This window comes from Trachemys scripta, chromosome 1, assembly GCF_013100865.1.
Source record: "Trachemys scripta elegans isolate TJP31775 chromosome 1, CAS_Tse_1.0, whole genome shotgun sequence".
Lineage (NCBI taxonomy): Eukaryota > Metazoa > Chordata > Testudines > Emydidae > Trachemys > Trachemys scripta.
The window spans coordinates 334,808,488-334,822,692 of NC_048298.1; the positions used below are offsets into that span (position 1 = coordinate 334,808,488).

The 14,205-nt window shown below is 52.2% G+C and overlaps 1 protein-coding gene across 1 annotated transcript in view; it reads left to right on the top strand.

Annotated features, from left to right (window-relative positions):
* Positions 1-14,205, top strand: part of ARHGEF17 (Rho guanine nucleotide exchange factor 17) — a 249,337-nt gene that overhangs the window by 153,797 nt on the left and 81,335 nt on the right. The window contains exon 2 of the mRNA XM_034779747.1: positions 12,844-12,921. Within this exon, the coding sequence (XP_034635638.1) occupies positions 12,844-12,921 (78 nt within the window). The remainder of the gene's footprint in view (positions 1-12,843; positions 12,922-14,205) is intronic.

Here is a 14,205-nt window from a genome sequence, read left to right on the forward strand (position 1 = left end):
CAGAAGCTGGGAATGGGTGACAGGGGATGGATCACTTCATGATTACCTGGTCTGTTCATTCCCTCTGGGGCATCTGGCATTGGCCTCTGTCGGAAGATAGGATACTAGGCTAGCTGGACCTTTGGTCTGACCCAGTATGGCCGTTCTTATGTTCCCCTCTGAGACGTCCCGGGAGGGTGCCCACCTGAGATCTCCGTTATAATGGAGGGGAGGGGGGCGGTCAGTTTGCCGTCACTTTCTCCTGCGTACTTGAAATACTGGCGGCAGTAGCAGGAATCTGCAATGTTGATCAATGTTACCTGTCAGACCTTTTCCTTCTTGCCCTTCCCCCTGCTCTGGATCCCTGATCGGAGCATCTGCAGCATCGCCTGGGCTGCTCTGAGCCCCCACCCCTGTAAGCACCGGAAGCCAATGACGTTCTCCGGCAGACAAGCACTGAGGTCTCCCCTGCCCCTTGCAGAACTGCGGTTCTAATGGGGTGAGTAGCAGAGAATTGTGTGCCTGCTAGATGCCATGTGGCTTTTCCATGGGGTCAGGTACCTGGGCACTGGGGTAGGGGGCATTAGAAATGCAGGTAGCTGAATAGACAGGCTCGGTGGGTGGGTGAACAGACGTTCAGAATAATCCCGTCCCCCCAACGCCGTTTCCAGGAGCTGCCTTCCGGAAATCTGCAGTTTCCCCTTTGTGCTGCTACCGATCTCCTGGGGCTCTCCAGATCTCCTGGGGGGTGTTGGTTCCTTTGGCCATCCCTGTAGACCCCTTGCCATGATGACATCTCTCCCTTCCTGAGTGCTTCATGGCAGCCCCGGGCGCCCTCGGTGCATTGGCTGCAGCCTTGCAAGGCTGCTTGCCTCTGGTTTTCCCTTCTCTAGTGTTTGACTCTGAAGGAGACCGAGGCGCTGGACCGAGATCCCTTGATGACTAGGTGGCTGGGTTGGGTCTTTGAGAAGGCCGGCGTATGTCTTCTGTGCCTCTGGCACCCAGTGGCAGAGAGAGACCCTCCAGGCCGGGCAAGCACTGATGGCCCTGCGTGTCCCGAGCAGAGATCTAAGACCAGTGGGCGATCTGAACTGAATAACATGGGGACATGGGGCCCAGCCCTGAGCGGGGGCCGGGGGCAACGCGAGAGCTGCAGGAATAGCCGCTGGGGGTGGGCTGTCTCAGATGCTCCTTGGAGGCACAGTCCCCGCCTGGCTTCCCCAGTGCTCCAGGGGAACAGCGATTTGCTGCTAGCTTGTCCCCTCCTTCCCCAGCCTGCACCAGTTCCCTGCCCACCTGCTCCCAAGGGAGTAGCAGGTGTGCAGCACTTATCGTTGATCCCGGGTTGGGGTACCCCACACAGGAGTATCGGGGGCGGGGGGAGATTCTTCCTCCCCTGTGTGGGCATGCAGCCCATCGTAATGATCGGCCCAATCCCGAACGCCTCACTGAGCCCTCACCCAGGCCAGACTCCCTGTGAGTGCAGGGGGTGGAGGGTGATCTGTCCAGACACAAGCGCAGGTGGTAGGCAAGCAGCCTGCGGTGGCCGAGATCCTCGCTGCTCTGCCAGAGACCCGCAGGGCCGTTTGCTGCTGCAGCTCGGGCTGTTTGTGTGGGTTGGAGAACAGCCGCGGGGCTGACTCACGTGGCTGGCCTGGAGCAGCAGCAGCACCTCTTAAAATGAACACTTAGATTAGTCCTCGGCATGTAATTAATCCAATAATTACATCAGATTAGCCCAGTGGTGTGTTTAGAAGCTTTTAATTGATAATTAAGGAGCGAGGCCCGTGAACAGGCACCGGGTAGGAGTCGGAACTACGCTTTCCCACTGGCGAGCTCTCGGTAGGGGTTTGCCGGCGCCGCGGGAGGCATTCCATTGCTGATGTTCTGGAGTGTACCCTGCTGCGGGGCTGTAACTTTCCAGCAAGGTAGGGAGAATCGGATTGGAATAAATGACTCATCAGGTAGGACTTTTCCCTTTGCGTGAGGACTTACCCCTGCCCGGTGGGGTGTCAGGGGTCACTGTGCTGCAGGAGGTGGTGTTTTCTCTGATGAATACAGACCATGGGGCCATGTTTGATCATTAAAGACCCCTGAACCTGTTGGGAAGAGCAGAGGTCTGAGTTCTTCGTGTCTCAGCCACCTTTCAGCTTGGATATTTACAGTCTGTCAATTAGTCTGTATATTTCCCCTGTCAGTGAAATGGACACAACATTCTCAGGCCCGGATGAGTACAGCACTCAAGCATACGCTTAAAATTAAGCTTCTGGTTAAGTGCTTTGCCGAGTCGGGGCCATAAACAGCTGCTGCATTCCTCCCCAGAGGTGGCTGCATTAAAGTGGTGGGCCAAGCCTAAGAAAAGAGCTGGGCTTTTTGCAGCGTGCCCTGAAGAGCAACAGATCTGGGGTATTTCTGATCCTGGATGCAATGAATTCCAAATTCTCCGGGAAAACACCCTGCCAGAAGCCCTCTCTGTTAAATCAAGGGAGATGCAGCTTCGCTGGCTCTGCAGATGCAGCTGGGGCCGTACATATGGCATAGCAGGGGGGCGTAGATGTCACAAAGAGGGGGAATCTAAGGCCATTTAGGGCTCCCTAGGTCACCAACCACACCTTGGACTCCATTGGGAACCTGCAGGCAGCCAGTGCCAAGCACGGAGTACTAGGGTCATGTGCTCCTAATGAGAAACCCCATTTGCCCAAATAGCTGCAGATCCCCAGTCGATTTCCAGTGCACCCCCATGGAGAGCGCTTTGCAGCTGCGTAATGTGGAAGGGGCAAAGGCGTGGATGGGGGTAGCAAGGTCTGTGTGGCCAGAAACAAAGGGGGAAAATCCTGGCCCTGTCACGGCTGGTGTGTGATTGTCTTACAGCAGCTGGGGATTCAGCAAGGCCCTGGGTTGAGTAACAAATGGCTGAGAAGTGTCTCAGCGAAAGGGAGAGGTGTAATCCTGCCCGTGACTCATTGCCAAAGTGCGGCCCAGGGCTGAGCCCAGCCTGTAGCCTTCTGCCGCCTACCTTAGTCTGCCTTTATCTTTAGAACAGAGGTCAAGTTCCAAGCTTGACGTGTGATTCCCCATCTTGACGTGTGATTCCCCTTACGTGTGGTTCCCCATCTTGACCCGGATCCAGATGGACTCTCCCATGCTGGCATCTCTAATCTCCGCCAGCCCCGTTGCCGTAAGGAATATCAAGGCTGCTGCAGCGTGCTGTGTGGAATTCGAATAGGGGTGCCCTGTTGGCTCGTGCCAGGCAGGCAGTGCTGCCCGGCTTTAGGCAAAGCTTGGGTGACTCCAGCCTGTGAAAAGGGGCTTGTTGCAAACCTGCGAGGGGGGGACACCTGCTGTTACCCACTGCCTGCTTCTTTTGGAGGCATTTAATCAGTGCAGTGGGCTCCTCCCGCCGGCTGGTGTGGCTCTAAGTGCCTGCTGGGCACATCAAAGCTCCTTGGAGCTTTCTTTGGCAGGAGCAATTTCACTTTCCCATTTATTTGCACTGTCGCTAAATCCCCACACAGCCAGCGCCAGCATGGGAGGGAGCAAGGTGCTGCTGCTCTGATGCCCTCCAGCCTCATGCTTACGCACATGGGCCTCTGCCCTCTGATCAGCAAACCCCTCGTTCCCCATCCCGCGCCAGCACTGTCACAAGGGCTGAAGTGCTCATGTTTGAGTGCTTTGTGTACGGGTCTGGCCTGGTCGCAGCCCGTGGTACGGGAAGCTGGGAATACCAGAGGGGCAATGACTCACCGTGGGCCAAAGTGGGTAGAAGTTGGAGGAAGGAGGTGAAATGAAATGAACGAGAATTTGGGAGTGAATCTCGGGGTGAACTAGGGACGGGCGGAATAGGCTCTCGAGGGAAGCAACGACCGTCCCATGGCTCAAATGGAGCTATGACCATTTATACCAACTGATTTGCCCCCATCGGACTTTAATTCTGATCGCACGCCAGTGTAAACTTGGCATCCTTCCAGGCAGTCAGCAGAGTTGCACCGATGTGAAACTGGCATGAAATGAGCATTGATGTTTCAATTTCTTGCTGCAAAAGGAGGACTAGAAAGAGCACTTCTGTGCTGAGCCGGGCTATTTAAAAGTTTCTGGTGGCTTTTGGGGTTTTTTTAATGTGCGAATAGCAGGGCAATCAGGAGCCGAAAGAAGAAATAGGTTGAAAGTGTCGAGGGGCCATTTCCTCAAATTCAAACTTCCTGTGCAGTTATTTTAAGTGAATAATGGCTACGTTGCTGCTGCTTCCTTTCTGCAGCCATTGTCAGGTGGTGCCTTCTCTGTCACGTGCCGCTCTCTCTGTTTGCTGCTAGCACCATTCGTCATCCTAAGCTCAGGTGTGTGCAGCACTGACTTGACAGCCTCGCTCTGACAAATTTGGTACAGCTGAGAAGAGATCAGGCATAAGGGTGGAGACAAGCAGTGTCTGAGAAGGGATCAGTGGGGGCAGCCTTCGCAAAGAAGGTCAGAATCATTATTATTTTTTACACATAGGGAAACTGAGACACATAAAGGTGCAGTGACTGGCCCAAGGTCATCCAGTAGATTGGGGAATAGAACCCAGGTCTCCGAGAGTCTCAGGCCAGTGTTCTGTCCATTAGGACGTGCTGCCTCCCCTGTAAGAGCCGCTAGATGTTTCCTGAGTGTAAAGAATGGCATGACAAAGTCCTGAGGCGCTGGAGCAAGGGAGAGACAAGGGGGACCCCAAAGGAGAGTATGGGTTGGAGCGTAGGAACATAGGACTGGACGGGACCTCATGGGTTCAGTCCCCTGCTATCACAGGCATCCCTGTCATATAATCCCAGTCATACACTTACCAAGCTCCATCTCACATGCAGTGAGGTTTGTGGAGCAGTGGCTGTCCAGCTTTCGAAGGGAATAATCCTCTTCCCTGTATGACCCCTTCATCCCCCGGTGCTTGGCTGTCAAACGTTTCGTTGTGCAGAACACCAGGAAGGGCGCCCCAGAGCACAGCTTGAGGGGCGTCTCACAGGGGAAGAGGCAGCAGGATTCTGTCAGAATCTGCGTGTGGGGCAGAAGGATAGACACAAACCCCCAGACAACACCGAGACGGTTAAGTCTGAGGGACCGAGTGGACAGTGGAGACAGCGGTGGTGATGGACAGGGAAAGGGGAGGGAATGGGGCGGTACCAAGGATGCAGCCTGACTTTCAGACGTGTTGTGCATCTGCAGGTCCTGTTGACTTCAGCTGGGATTGGGGGTGCTCAGCATTCCTGGAGCGGGCTGGAGTGCTGCTGGAGCAGTCCAGAGCATCACTCCAGCGCCTGAAATACCGGACGGAGCTCCGGCGTGGCTCCAGCACTATACCCAGTGCTCCTGCACCACTGCTCCCAGAGATCGGGCCCTTCGCTCTGACTCTCCTTAGAGCCCAGCGTGGTTCTGAAGAGGGAAGGAGCCCTAGTCACTGAGGGACTTAACGTATTGTTTCAAATGCTCCGCCTGTGCTTGCAGGGAATCCAAAACTGTCCTCACAGCCTTATGGGTAAAACCCCACCACTGCATCACAGAGGTTTGCAATCTGCTCATCGAGCACGCTTAGGCCAGCCCTCTTGAAACCCCTATGCTAAATGTTTCATTAGCGGTAGCCTGAACTCTTACCGCGGAGAGACTGGCATCTGGCAGACGGAAACCAGGACTCCTGGGTTCTATTCCCCATTCTGCCACTAACCTAGTGTGTCAACTTGAGCAGCCCTCAGAGGACCCAACCCTGTTCACACTGAAGTCAGCGTTACCGACTTGAATCAGAGTGTGACTGGGTGCTTGGGGCATTAGCATTCCAATCGGTGAAGTAGGGATAATAATAACGTCCTCGCACACAGGGCTGGAGTGAGGCTTAGTAAATGACTGAGCTAATGTGTGCAGATGAGAGGCACTAGAGCAGTACAGCGGGATGATACTGTTATTGCTGCTTTTCATCCTGAGGTATCCTGGACACGTATATCCTGGATGTCCAGAAACCTACTCACCCTCCCGCTCCCTCTGAACACTAGAAGCAGGGCCGGCTCCAGGCACCAGCCGAGCAAGCTGGTGCTTGGGGCGGCAGATTGTTGGAGGCGGCATTCTGCCCAATTCTAGGGCAGCACGGCCGCTTTCTTTTTGTTCCGCTCCGGCCGCCCTGTAGGGGGCGGCGGCGTGGAGAACCAGAGTGCCCTGCAGGGCAGTCCTCTTCCTTCCCTCCCCGCCGACCGGAGCGGAGCCCTCGCGGTAGGAGGCGACGCAGCGGGAGGGGCCGCGTGGCAGCGCCCCTGCTGTAGCCCTGGCCACTCCCCTTCTCTCTCTCTCCCGCCCGATCCCTCCCGCTCCCCGCCCCAGCCGGTCCCCCTGCACTCGCGCTCCGGCCGTGCCGCGGGCTTTTTTTTTTTTTTTTTTTTTGCTTTGCCGTTCTGGCCGCCCCGTTTTGTTCTGTTTTTTTGCTTGGGGCGGCCATAAAGCCAGACCAGCCCTGACTAGAAGACTCCACTCTTGATAAAGATACACTTTTGACCCCTCATCTGCTCAGACTGTCGTAAAGTCTAGGATGAGCCATTGCATTTACTTTTATACTGGCTTAAATCAATGTCTCTTCTGGCAGGAAAGTCCTGCTGGGGGGATATCTGATAGAGCTCGTGCGCCCCTTACTTTTATTCGATGGAGAAGTCTCTTTACCCAGAGCATTAAGCTGAACAGGGTGGGGGGTTAGCTACAGATGGATCCCAGTCACAGAGGAGCCCGGTCACAGAGAATGCCCCTCATTGGGGAGTATGTTTCTTGACCTCCTGGCTCTTGCTCCAACACGTATCAATGGTACAAAACCTCCTGCCTAGGGAACGGTCCCTCGGCACTGCAGAATATTTTGATTTTTAATGGACACATCTGTAAGCCAAGCCGCCGCCATCTGTTCCAGCCTCTGATTTAAGATTCCAATATTCTTCCGCATCATACAAGGAGCGAGCCGGATACAGTGGGGAATTAAAGAGGCCTTGCCAAGAATTTGTCTTGGGGCTAAGTTGCCAGCGTTTGGGATGCAAGCCGAGCTGGTTTCTGACAGCGACCAGCCAGCTCTGCGGCATCGCAGCCTCCTGGCCCCCCATATGGTTAGGGATCAAGAGGTGTGAGAGTGAAAGGATGGGCAGGAGGGAATAGGAAAGGAGCTGGGGAAATAGCTGTGAATCCATCATCCCTATAAATGGGTGGAGCATCTGCTTTAAAGTTTGTATAGCCTGGGGTTGTACTGACTTTTCTGCCCCATGCCAGGGGTGTTCCAGGGGCAGCTGCTAGCAAGGGGAGCCCTGCCATCACCACAGGGCTGTAATCCTGATCTCCACTGGAGCCCCCGAGATCCATTGACTTTGGCAGCTAAACCTCCCTGCTCAGGGGAGGCAAACTAATTACCCCCCTCCGCTCATGGGAAATAAGGATGGATCGTTAACGTGTGCTCCTGCTGACTCATTGGCCTTGCAATAAATAGCAGGGCCCAAATTGTTGTAGGGCCTACATAAATACCCAAACCTACTCCAATTGAAATCAGCGGCAGAATTTCTGTCATGAATAACAGGAGCAGGATGGGGCCCACTAACGTGGCTATTATTGTACTGTATCTTTAACGAGCAAGGGGGACGGGCTTGGCAGTGACACTACATGATGGCACCGAGCTGTTTCTTTTGGGTGCCTGCCCCCCATCATAGAGCACTGTTAGACCATTTCCCTTCTCGTGCTGAGTATTCAATGAATGCAAAAGGTGGGGCCCAGAGAACAATACGCAGATCGAGGGCCACGTCCAAAGCCCAAGAAAGCCCCGTGACATCCCCCACCCCCACCCTGAAAGCCCCACGTCTCTGGCAGACCCTGCCAGCAGAAGGTGATCTTCGGTGGAAGAAGAGCACTGAGTTCAGTCCTCCAAGGGCTGCCCAGAGGGACTGCCCAAGAGCAGCAGCAGTGAGGATTGGTTCTCAGGCAGGTGCCAATCAGGGCTCATCAGGCAAGATAAAAAGGTCTGGCTGCTTCTTCCAGAGGCCAATTCTGGGTGAAGCTGGAACAGGGGAGGAAGGATCTTAACCCAAGAAACCTGGCCTGTGCCTATCTCTGACTGTACCTTTTGGTTAAGCCAGCAAAGGGCTGTTTTGTGTTTGGGAATTTTGATTTAAGTATCAATTTACAGCTGTGAAATCAGGGTGCACTCACTTCATGAGACATTTCGTTGGCCCAGGCAAGCCTGTGACATACTATTAGGTGTCTACCCATTGATCTCTGGATCAGGTCTTAATGGGTAATGTCAAAAAACCTAACTTCTCACCTGGTCTATATACGTACCCTGAAATCACCTCCGTTCCGAGAAAAGGCTGAGAAAATCAGGACTCAGATCCCACGGGGATGAGTGCCACGTAAGAACCTAAATACAGCAGAGCAGCTTTAGACCATGCCCTAAAGGGTCAACAGACTTGGCCACCATTAAAGCAGGGAGGAGAATGTCCTGCCTCCAGATAGTAAAAAGTGAAAGAATAATAAAAGAAAGGTGAAGTTGATAGCCATGATATAAATCAGACGTTAGGAATTGTGGAAAATTTATAAGGGAAGCCAAGGAACACAAGGAGAAATCTAGGGCCAGTCGAGTTAAGGACAATAAGAAGGAGTGTTTAAAATATAATAGGAACAAAAAGAATCCTGACAATGGTGTTGGGCCATTGCTAGATGGAAATGCTAGAATTATCAATAATAATGCAGAAAAGGCAGAAGTGTTCAATAAATATTTCTGTTCAGTGTTTGGGGGAAAAAACAGATGATGATATAGTCTCATCACAGGGTGATGATAACACTCTTTCCGTTCCATTAGTATCTCTGGAGGATATTAAACAGACACTACTAAAATAAGTCATTTTTAAATCAGCAAGTCCAGAGAACTTGCATCCAAGAGTTTTAAAAGAGCTGGGGAGGCTGTTGCTGGATCATTAATGTTGATCTTCAGTAAAACTTGGAGCACTAAGGAAATTCCATAACACTTGAAGAAAGCTAATGTTGTGCCAATTTTTAAAAAAGGTAAATGGGATGATTCGGGTAATTATTGGCCATCAATCCCAGGAAAGATAATGAGATAGCTGATACAGGACTGAATTAATAAAGAATTAAAGGAGGGTAATGTAATTAATGCTAGTCATCAAGAGTTTATGGAAAGCAGATCCTATCACACTTGATTTTTTTTTTTGGATGAGATGACAAACTTGATTGATAAAGGCAATAGTGTTGACATAATATACTTAGACTTCTGTGGGGCATTTGACTTGGTACCACATGACATTTCAATTAAAAAAACCACAGTGATATAAAGTTAACATGGTGCACCCATTCAATGGATTAAAAATTGGCTAACGGATAGGTCTCAAAATGTAACTATAAATGGGGAATCGTCATCAGGCTGGTATATTTCCAGTGGAGTCCCACAGGGATTGGTTCTTGGCTCTGTGCTATTTAACATTTTTCAAAATGGGGGCGTGGTAAATAATGAAGAGAATGAGTCACTGCTTCAGAGCGATCTGGATTGCATGGTAAACTGGGCACAAGCAAAAAAATGTGTTTTAATACAGCTAAGTGTATACAGGATGGGAGACTATCCTGGGAAGCAGTGACGCTAAGAAAGATTTTGGAGGCTGTGGAGAATAATCCACTAAACCTGAGATCCAATGTGACGCTGTGGCCAAAAGAGCTAATGTGATCCTAGGATGCATACACAGGAACCTTGAGTAGAAGATTATTTTACCTCTGTGTTTGACACCGGCGTGACCACTGCTGGAATCCTGTGTCCAGTTCTGGTGCCTACAATGCAAGACAGATGTTGATAAATGGGAGAGGATTCAGAGAAGAGCCATGGGAATGATTAAAGGGTTAAAAAACCTGCCTTACAGTGATAGAGCTCTTTGAGATTATCTGTTTAGCTTAACAAAGAGAAGGTCCAGGGGTGACTTGATCACAGTCTATAAGTATCTGCATGGGACACAAATATTTGATAATGGGCTCTTCAGTCTAGCAGAGAGACGTATAACACGATCCAGTGGCTGGAAGTTGAAGTTAGACCAGTTCAGTCTGGAAATAAAGGTACATTTTTGAAAGTGAGAGTAATTAACCATTGAACAGTTACCAAGGGTCGTGGTAGATTTTCCATCATTGACAGTATTTAAATACAGACTGGATGTTTTTCTAAAAACTCTGCTCTAGGAATTATTTTGGGGCAGTTTCATGGCCTGTATTACACAGGAGGTCAGGCTACATGATCACAGTGGTCCCTTGTGGCCTTGGAATTGGCAAATATAATCATCACGATTCATAGAATCATAGAATATCAGGGTTGGAAGGGACCTCAGGAGGTCATCTAGTCCAACCCCCTGTTCAAAGCAGGACCAATCCCCAACTAAATCATCCCAGCCAGGGCTTTGTCAAGCCGGGCCTTAAAAACCTCTAAGGATGGAGATTCCACCACCTCCCTAGGTAACCCATTCCAGCGCTTCACCACCCTCCTAGTGAAATAGTGTTTCCTAATATCCAACCTAGACCTCCCCCACTGCAACTTGAGACCATTGCTTCTTGTTCTGTCATCTGGTACCACTGAGAACAGCCTAGCTCCATCCTCTTTGGAACCCCCCTTCATTTGTATTTATTATATTTTGTCTTTATTATAATTGATATTTTTAATCATTAGCTGTTATCTGTCAACAATGTGTTTTGCGCTAAATGGGACCCAAATATAAACAGAGTTGCTTAGAAATTATGGGCCCAAAATGCATAATACCTAGGGTAGCACTTAGTACAGTGCAGTAATAACAGGTTAGAAAAGTGATAACAACAACGTTGTAACTACTTCTACCTTGAATAAGTGTTTTGAGGTTTGGGCTCTAAGAGAGAAAACCAGGTAAGATAAGATGATCTTGTAAGAGGGGAAGCTTAGGGACTGTCATTTGGGTTTCCTGGTCTCGCTCTTCTTCCCTGTACTTCATTGCTAAGGTGGATAACACATGCAACATGGGTTAGTGTGTGTGTGCATGGGGTGGGAGTGAGGGCACATCACAGAAGAAATGGCTTTTGGGGTCTTGATCTGTCCACTAGAGTAGCGAGCAGGCAGTGCTTAAAGAGATGTGGTCTGATTTCTCGGAGGTTTATTCTTTAGTATGTCTGACATCTGTTGGGATTCCTTAGTTCTCTTTTCTCTTCTGTAACATACTGCAGCACATGGTTGTGATTTTATAGCTAGCTGGGCTGGTTACAATGCATGCAGGTTTTTAGGGGGAAACCAAGAAATGGAAAGGCTGAGTAAATATACCAGGAAGGGGCTGACAGCGCCATTAAAAGTACAAAGTTTGGTCTATAAAACAACCTACTTAAGTAGGATTTTGCTTGAAGGAGAGGGAGAGTAGTTTAGTGCTGAGAGTAAAGGAATCTGGACTCCTCCTGTCTCCTTTAGCGCTTGCATTGACTCACTATGAAACCTTGAGCGACTCACTTTAACATGATGGTGATAAACATTCCTACCTCCTGGGAGCGTGGGAGGGATTGTCTACATGGGGAATTGCTCTGGTTTATTTAACAGAAGTAGGGTTACCATATTTTGAGCCTCCAAAAGGAGGACACTCCACGGGGCCCCGGCCCCGCCCCGCCCCTTCCCCAAAGTCCCCGCCCCAACTCCGCCCCCTCCCCTGCTTCCCACGAACATTTGATTCGCGGGAAGCCTGAAGCAGGTAAGGGGTGTGTGGGGGGAGGAGGTGCTGCCCAGTCTGGCCCCCCCCGGCGTCTCCAGCCTGGGTCGGCTCGGGTCCTGGGGTGCCGGCCCCGGGCCCGGCCCCCGGCCGAGCACCTCCGGCCCGCCCAGCACTGCCGGTCCCCGGCCTGGCCCCCGGACACCCGGCCGAGCACCCCCGGCCCGCCCAGCACTGCCGGTCCCCGGCCCGGCCCCCGGCTCGGCACCGCTTGTTTCCTCATGGCCAATGGCAGCATTTCACACTGAAATGGCACCAGTGCACGTGGCTGCACAAGGCGTCAGGCAGTGGAGAAAACAATACAACAAACAAGAGTTGTGGAAGGAAGATCAACCCCCATGCTTGGAGGAAGCTTTCTGTGGGGCAGGGTACCCCACCATTGCCTGAGACAGGGCTTCTTCCACTGAAGCTGGTGCTAGTCACGGTCAGAGATGGGCCCCTGGCTAGAGGGACCCCTGGTCTGATCCAGTCTGGCAGGTCCTGTGCTCCTGATCAGGCCTAATGGGCATAGTCACCAGCTGGTAGGGAGCTGGTAGGCTGCTTCTCTTCTGCATTTAAAGGGCCAGTGATGAGACAAGCCTGCAAAGGGCGGTTCCTGGATAAAGGGGGAGCTTCCAGGGTGACTAGGTGGTTGTGGAAAAGACTGCTTGAAGGGGAGGGACATTTGCCATCACCGGGTTTCTCCAGGGGTCGCCCTGGGGTTTGAGGCAGCTGGGTCTTTGTGCTGACACCATATTTCTGTTGGTAAGAGCTGAGCCAGACAGTCTGTGTTCAGTGGCTGAGGCTGCACTGCCCAGATGAAGCCCAAAATGGTGGGTTTTGGTGCCGTCCTCTCACCCATAAACCAAACGTCCTGTGTGCATGTGATGTGCCAGAGGACCTGGCCTTCTGTGGGTTCGGGGGCCTTTGTGTGCCCCCAGCATGCTGACACTCAGGCCTTTTCTCTCTCGCTGTCTCTGACTGCAAGCCTGGTACTGAAAAAGAATAACATGGAGGGAGTTCTCCTGGGCAGGCACCTGCAACAAAGGCTCCCAGGGGCTGGTTCGGCCGTGGCCCTCCAAGTTCCACATTGCTTGCAGAGTGTTTGCCATCATCTGGGTTCTCATCATCTCTCTTTCCTTCCCTGCAGGACATGCGGAAACATGTCACCATGACGCTCCTGGATACAGAGCAGTCCTACGTGGAGTCCCTCCGCACCCTGATGCAGGTATCGTGCCGCCGAGGCCCGGGCAGAACGCCCCAGGGGAGGGGAGCGGGGGATCGATCGCACAAACCCATGGACTGCATGCAGAGATGGGAACCTGTGTCCCACATGGGACATCGAGGCGGGGACACAAGACCCATTCCAAAAAACACAGCTCTTTAGCCATCAGTAGTAGTGGGGCTTTTATCATATGCAGGTATTCATCCACTAGAGGGCAGTGCTGAGCATAGCTATGGCTCCGAAAGCAGGGTAGTGAGTATGGTACTATCTGGTCTCTTTCCCTTTGCAAATGCTCCTGCCTCAAAAGAAGCTGGGCAGGCCGCTCGCTAGACTGCGATTGTCAATGTCTGTATCATTGTGCTGCAGTAGTGAGCACAGGGCCAAATCCTTCACGTACAGCTGAGGATGTCACTGGGGCTGCATTGCTGGAATGTGGCCCATAACCATCGTGGGGGCTGTGATGTCTTAGGTAGCAAGGACCAGTTCCATGGAGGACTTTGACTGTCAAGGCAGAGACCCTGAACTGGCCTCTGTGTTCGGTGGGAGCCTACGGGGAGAGCAGAGCGCTGGGGTGCTGTGCTCACTGCGACCTGTGCCCACATCCTCTCTGTCTTGTCTGGGGTTAGCGTTAGCCACTCAACCTTCATGCAGGCCCTGAGAAAGCAGGGAGATAGTGCTGCTCCCAGTGGGTGTAAAGGAGGCGCAGAGCTGGAGTGGTCTGCGTGCTGCTAACACCTCGCTGCTCCCCCAGCGGCTCTGCCCAGAGGTTGGATACCCTGGGGAAGAGGCGTGAACTTTGCCGGACTCCGCAGGTGACAGCTCTGGGATTGGAGCAAGAGGGGCCCAGAATGGCCCTCTAAGTTCGGTCTGGGAGTAACAAGCTGAGCCGTTCCCCACCACAGGCTCATGGAGGCGGGAGGGTACTCGGGGACCAGCAGTATCGCACGCTGCAGAGAAGTCCAGCGGGATGAGTGTGGCTGTAGCCCCCTTGCCTAGGGACCGGAGGAGGCAGTCCATCCCAGCAGCGAGTGCCGCGGCTCAGAGGAGTCAAGGATGCTCCAGCCCAGGCCCTGCCTCCGCAGACAATGGCTGACGTTCTGCTCTTCAGAGGGGCTCTGGACTCCAGGGATTGGCGTGCAGCGTTTGATGTTAGATGTCTCTACGTGCAGACAGATTTCACCAGACAGGCAGGTGTTCAACTTTGCAGGGGCCGCATCGGAATAACCCTGGACAGGGTCACATGGCACTTTGTTACGCTGATCTTCATTAACCACTTGGAACAAAATG